Source organism: Aricia agestis, chromosome 8 (genome assembly GCF_905147365.1).
Source record: "Aricia agestis chromosome 8, ilAriAges1.1, whole genome shotgun sequence".
Taxonomy (NCBI): domain Eukaryota; kingdom Metazoa; phylum Arthropoda; class Insecta; order Lepidoptera; family Lycaenidae; genus Aricia; species Aricia agestis.
The window spans coordinates 3,413,918-3,421,043 of NC_056413.1; the positions used below are offsets into that span (position 1 = coordinate 3,413,918).

Below are 7,126 nucleotides of genomic sequence, written 5' to 3' on the forward strand. Positions count from 1 at the left end.
TGGGCTGCGAGTGAGATTTGGTGCACGACGCATACCACATACCTGATACCAGAAAATATCGTCGTATTTACCGGTATTTTTATAACGATATTTTTTGGTTATGTTACTAGATATCGATAAAAAAATACCGTTATCTGGCTACCATTATGAAAATACCGGTACGTAACGATATTTTTTCGGGTATTCGATAACGTTATGAAGCCCTGCTCTGTGGTCATTGGATCTAAAAAAAATCTAGGGTAAATGACTAGTAGATTGGACAGTACCAGTCATTGGAAAAAGCACAATATAATCACAATATTTATTAAAGTTGCTTTAAAAATTGCCTGTTTTTAAAGTAAAAGAACACCTGATTTTAGAGAAAAACAGTTAGTTTTTAAAGCAACCTTTTTGTATAGTGTTTAAAGTTTTTATGCTCTGTCCAATGACTAGAACTGTCCAATCACTAGTCATATTTTTGACAGCAGATTTTTAAAAAATATCCTTGATCAATCCTTGATCATTGGATATTTTTTTTTATTTGCATTTCACACAGAATCAGCCGCTATAAAGCCGGCGCCAGACATGGGCTTCAAAGTTTGAGCAAACTTTGAAGCCCATGTCTGGCGCCGGTTTAAGAAATAACCGGCCAAGTGCGAGTTTGACTCGCCCATGGAGGGTTCCGCAGCAGCAATAAGGTTTATTTTTATGAAATTAAAAGGTTTTCGATTTATTTTCAGTTGATTAATGAAAGTTAAATTAAGTTAAGTATATTATTAGGTATAAAAAAAAACCACTTGCTAGATCCCGTTCAAACCAATTTTCGTTGCTAGTTTTATATAATAATGTACATCATATATTTTTTTAGAATTATCATGCCCCTACTTTAGAGTTAGAGGGGGGGGGGGGGGACCACATTTTACCACTTTGGAAGAGTCTCTCTCGCAAACTATTCAGGTTAGAAAAAAATGATAATAGAAACCTCAATATGATTTTTGAAGACCTATCCATATATATACCACCCCACACGCATAGGTAGGCAGGCAGGCAGCAGGCAGGCAGCAGGCAGGCAGACAGTTTGCCATTTGGCTACGGAACCCTAAATAGGATCAAAATGTTTTATTCCTTGCTCGAATAATTTTATTTTCTCACTTTTTGCCTCCGGTACGAGTATTAGTGTTCTGTGCTTTTTGCCATCAGATTCTGGTGGACCTGTATAAATTCTAATCTACCGGGAAAGAACATAAATTATTATGTAGTTGACTTTATGTATATAAATTATAAGATAAGAACAATGTGAGAACAACAAAGACATTTGCTAGGAATAACATTTATTTTAAACCAAAATAATACATCCATAAAATTATATACAAAAATATTTAAGTACAGCTAAAGTATTATTGACTCACATAAAATATGTACATACATATGTACATACATTCTATATTATTTGAAATAAAAATTTAAGCTTACAAAGGAATTAACATCTATATAAAATTAAAAACAAAAAGATTTAACTTTTAGAGAGATCTTAAAAGATTTCAAAAGCTAGGCGCACTTGATAGTTTTCTGTATAACATTTTTGGTCTTATAGGTCCCAAGAGAATAAATGGTGCTTCACAAGCATATCTCTGACACCTTCCTTTAAAGGTTGATTTTGTGTGTCTTTCTTTAAGGGCAATTCCCAGTCAGGATTCAAATTGAAGCCAAACTGAGACAATATTCTAAGTTCACACTTTATTTGTACCCATCCTGGAGAATTAATAAAGGACCATGGATAGTACCACTTTTGTACAACATCTACACAGGAGCAGAGTACTTCTAGCCAAAGATGCAAAGCTTCTTCATTTAATCCCATACAAATTAAAGTACGCAATTTTACATCCATCTGTGCATGAGCATTGTCATGAGACAAGTTAATAGCTTGCACGCATCTATATAACAATTCTTCTGGGGTGAGAACTTTGCCATCCTCATCCAAGCGATAAGTCTTGCAGAGAACCAATCTGCTGTAAACGGAGTTAAAATCTTTTTCTACTTCTCTTGATGACGCTTCCTCTATAAATAGCCATGGATGGCATGGTCCATCGAGAAAGCTAGGTTTTCTGATACCATGCAGTAAAACTTTTTTGAAAGCTGGAGCTAGAACACCTCTCACTAAATGTGCAGCTTTTTCTGTAACTGAATCATCACCAGCTCTGCTATATTTAACACCTTTTTCATCTAGTAATTTGACAAATCTTGCTGGGAACCAGCCTCTCAAACCATTCAGCTCACCAATCCAGCAATGCTCATCTCGGGAACTTATAACTTCAATTACATCATTCTTTCGAAATCCCAATTCATCCCCATCTCTCCTTTCAAAGTCCAGCAGGGCTTTAGCTCTTCTTCTCTTACTTTTTGAAACATTTACATACCTTTCCCTGTCTGCAGCATGACTTTGCATGGTATAGTCTGCTGTTAGCTGCACATCTGATGCAAGTTGAGGTTCTAAGGCAAGAAAATGACGGGCAACTTGTAAAATGGCTTCTCTCAAATCTACTAAAATTTCTGTCTGTTTAACATTTTTAGACACTGAATCCTCGTCATTACTATCATCTCCGAATAAAATTGATTGTAAGACTGATTTGTTTCGCTTTATTTGGCGTCTCTGGAGCTGCTGCTTAGGAAGATTTGGAACAACACTCGGGTCACCTACTAGGGCACCCTGGTCTGCCATTAAATAGGCTAAATGTCTCCTTCTGTGTGTCTCTATTAATGCTGCACTCAAGGTCTCACCGCAGACTTCATCAATAGTGTTTATCAACAGATCAACATTGTCTATCTCTCCAGGAATATCTGATAGAGCATTAAAAATCTGTGCTGAGTTTGAAATCTCATTAAACCTGTTCTCTTTTATTTTTAGCATTGCTAGTGTTACCTTGAAAAGAACAATGGAGCCATCTAAATAGAACAAATCCCAAATTCGGAGAAGTATCTTCATGTGCACTATATTTGCATACAAAGTCAGGAACCAGTGCATACTAATCAGAGAAAGTTCAATATCATGTGCGTTAAGAACTTGGTCTATACCAGGAAGATAAGTATAAATCAAACTGCGGAGAACTTTCTGATCTGCTTGGATGCCGATAAGTGTCGAGGAATAATATGAAGCTGGTAGCAAATCCTCTACAGTAGTGCACATAATCCAAAAGGCTTCTTCTTCCTCCATAAGTAGAAGGAGGGATGCTGCAATCATGCCGGTGCCCTGACAGTACCCAATGTCGGGATAAAGCCAAGCCAGTGCTCTTAATATTCTTCGTAGCCTCGGGACTCCAGTGCTCGTTGGATGTGAGAAGCACACATTGTTTGGCAGGATTTGAACCAAATCTTTTTCTATTTGCTTACTGGTTACTAGGCCGTCATCGCTAGAGGCTTTTACAATCTCATGATATGAAATCTCTGTAGTAGCTCTCTTTTTATTAGCACCACACAGATGCATCCAAACTTGGGGACGAAGAGAATGAGGAATGCCATCTTTGACCATCTTTCGTAATTTGTCAGTTTTCTGAAGTTTATTTTCATCATCACTGAAACTTATTTCTTTACTGTAGAACTCCCACTGTAAGCGATGTTGATCATCCTCCACAAAAGCATTTGCTAGTAGTTTGTTTGAGCTTTGCTCTGGACCGTCCTCTTCGTCGACACAAAAGCCAAACTCGTCAAATCTGTAGTCCGGTAGCCCACCTTGCCCATCAGACTCTGGCTGAGCGAGTTTAGCCATTATATCCTGAGGTACCATGCTAGGCGTTAATGCAGAAAAGGGCCCTCCTGGGGCTGGAAGTAGTTCATCGGCGACGTTTAGGCCTCTTATAGAATCTATCACGTCTTCTGGATCATCGTCAGCTAATGCAGCACTAATTTTACGTTCATGTTCCTCCCGCCCCACATATCCCTCATGGTCACGCAAGTTAAACAAAGATTTAGCGAGATCCATATTTATTTACATCACATGGAAATAGGTGACGTAAACGAAACAATTCAACACAAAAATCGATCGCGAAAGGAAAAAATACACAACAGTCAACAACAATCACAAAAGTGTCACAAAATGGCACAGATTACCTACTAGTAGAGTCTGGCTAGCGAAAGATGAGACTGGAAAAAGGCGGCAAAATCAAAAAATCTACGTATGGCAACCTTGTCTATAGTCGGAATTATAGTTTTGATACTTGATTATTTATGACAATAATATTATATTTTAGTTTGGATAACTCATTTCAAGAATAAGTTTATTGTTGTTAATTACTTAAAATTTATTTTGCAATACATTTCATTGTGTTTTGATGTTGACGAAAACTTTTGCATGTTTTTGTCGAAGTATTAAAACTTTTTCTTTATTACTTACCGTACATCATGAAATATATTACAAAATATAATTTAACCAAGCAATTATCTTCATTTTCTTAAACTAAATTGTCACTACTGTTTCTAAGTTTAAATATAATTTAATTTAAATGTTAAATAATTTCCTATATTATATTATTACTCGCAAGCGTGATAGATTGTATTAATTACACTCAAATATGTTTATTTAATACATACTTGTACATGCCTCAAACTAATAACCCTCCCTTGCAAGTTGATTAAAAACTAAGGATTAAGAGGAGATGAAAAAACAACACAGAAAATCAAAGGTTGCGGATTTTTTTTTCGCATTTTATATAAACATTCGAAAGGTTTTTTTATAAAGTTTATTTACAATTGACTAAAATATATAAGTGCATGGGCGTACCCAGGTTCTGGGCCAGGGGGGGGGCAAATTACCCAGGTTCTGGTGCCAGGGGGGGCAAATCACCCAGGTTCTGGGCCAGGGGGGGGCAAATCAGATTTTTCATAAGCTAGGTGTTTATAAAGAATAAAATATTAATAATTTTTAGTTGTAAAAATATTGTATTGCAAACAAATGGCAAAAATTCGTTCTTAATTTTTTATTTTTATAGATAAAAGTACTAGATAATATACTTAGTAGGGACGTCAACATGATCCATCTTGTTGGTAGGGACACGATTCCATTGCTATAAAAATTTTGGGGCTTCTGATGAAAAAACTACGACAAGTGGTTTTGGCAGCTCTTGTGATGTCAACCTGACACTGCCTAAGGAATCCTGCAGCGATTGAAACAGGTGGAAATCTGAAGGTGCAAGGTCAGTAACTCAGGACTATACGGCGGATGCATTAACACCTCCCAGCCAAACTCTCGTAACCACACGCCTTTATTTATGTGGCCTTCTTTTTTAATCCTTTTTAGGGTACAAACACTGACATCTGAAAATATGTTCATAAATAAAGTTAGCATTCAATAACAAGGTTGCTTTCAGGTATTTTTTAGGTAACGTTAGGGTCTTACCGGTCTAAGAAAAAATGTCATCAGGGAACTGATTTTGTCTTTAAACACTCTTCTTGGAACATAATATCTCTTTATTTATGCTAGATATTTTAACTTGCATAACTGAATCCTTTGCATCATTCATGTTACCTGCAAAACAATAAATTCAATTACATGATAAATAATATTGATTTTAATTAATTGTAATTGAAAGTATCAAAATACTGATACCTGTACTTACCAATGCACTGGGGTATTTCATGTAAACAATCTTGTTTTTGTTTAAAAGTTGCATCTTTTACACTTCTTTTTTGTTCGTATTTACTAATCATAGCTAAAAGCAGTTTTCGAAAATCTCTTTTCAAAGTTTTCGTCACGTTTAAATTGGAAAATCACGTAAACCACAGAAATCAAACAACAGATGCTATAGGTGACACTGACGTTAATGACAGTGTTACCATAACCAGTTTTGGAATAAAAAGCCAGTCTCATCTTTCGCTAGCCAGACTCTACTTATATCTATATAAATAAAAGAAAGTCGTGTTAGTTACACCACTTATAACTCAAGAACGGCAGAACAGATTTGGCTGAAAATTGGTAGGGAGGTAGCTTAGAGCCAGGAGACGGACATAGGATACTTTTTATCCCGTTCGACAGCGTTCCTGTGTGACCTGACATGAAACGTCAGTCACTATAAAACGTGGTATAACAAAAAAGAATCAGACTTGGAATAACAAAACGAAAATGACAGCTATGTAATTGACGTAAAATGACAGCTATGTAATGACGTATGGATGACAATTTGATATTTGTAAGAAATCAATATTAAAACTATTTCTATTAAATAAATAATTAACAAGTGGATTGAAGTGAAGTGAAGTTTAATTAATAATGCCGCGACCAAGACGATCGAATCTTTCCCGACAAAGCCGTAATGCAAGAAGAATACAAAATACTGCAAATGAAAGGACTGAAGAAGAACAAGAAATTGCACGTGAACAGCGCCGCAATAGTATGGCTCGACTTCGTGCTTCTCAATCACGAGAGCAAAGTGAAGCAGCCCGTGAAACAGCTCGGTTGGCAATGCAGAATCGTCGAGCGAACAACAGAAGTCAACAAATAGATAATTTGGGAATTGGGAAGGGAATAGTTGAGGGTAGGGAAGGGAATAGGGTAGGGGTAAGGGGATTGGGCCTCCGGTAAACTCACTCACTCGGCGAAACACAGCGCAAGCGCTGTTTCACGCCGGTTTTCTGTGAGTTTACTATGATGATAACTATGATTTTCACCTAAACCATTTAATCTATTTTGATGAAATTTGGCATGGAGCTATACTCATTTTAATCATGGTTAAATCGTCAAGACAGGACAACGTCTGTCGGGTCAGCTAGTCATAGACATAATATATACTGTAGGTATATATTATGTCTATGACTTATATATTCAAGATGGTCACAAAATTAGAAAGTTTTTGACCACAGATTACTAGTATATGTATCTGACATTGACATTGTACATTTTTAACATAGTAGGTATATAGTCTGTGATTTTAAAGTCCTAAACAGAATCGATTTCAATCGAATGTCGCAACTCGCACGCACATTCGCACGCAACTCTTTTTTATATATTTTTTTAAAGAAGGCAGGTCGCTGTAGCCCTGACGTCACTGCGACCCATGAGGATCTATTGTGAATTTGTGACTCCTTCGCACTAGAGTATCCTCCCCAACCCAATACTGCTCATAAATTGAACGATATAGTTGGGGTTGGTGCCACGAAT

At 36.5% G+C, this 7,126-nt stretch overlaps 1 protein-coding gene across 1 annotated transcript; it reads right to left on the reverse strand.

The window, feature by feature from the left end:
* Positions 1 to 1,432: 1,432 nt before the first annotated feature.
* Positions 1,433 to 4,048, reverse strand: LOC121729235 (small G protein signaling modulator 3 homolog). Its single transcript, XM_042117688.1, has one exon. It carries the CDS (start codon positions 3,953 to 3,955, stop codon positions 1,568 to 1,570), a length of 2,388 nt encoding a protein of 795 aa, XP_041973622.1. The 5' UTR covers positions 3,956 to 4,048; the 3' UTR covers positions 1,433 to 1,567.
* Positions 4,049 to 7,126: the final 3,078 nt, after the last annotated feature.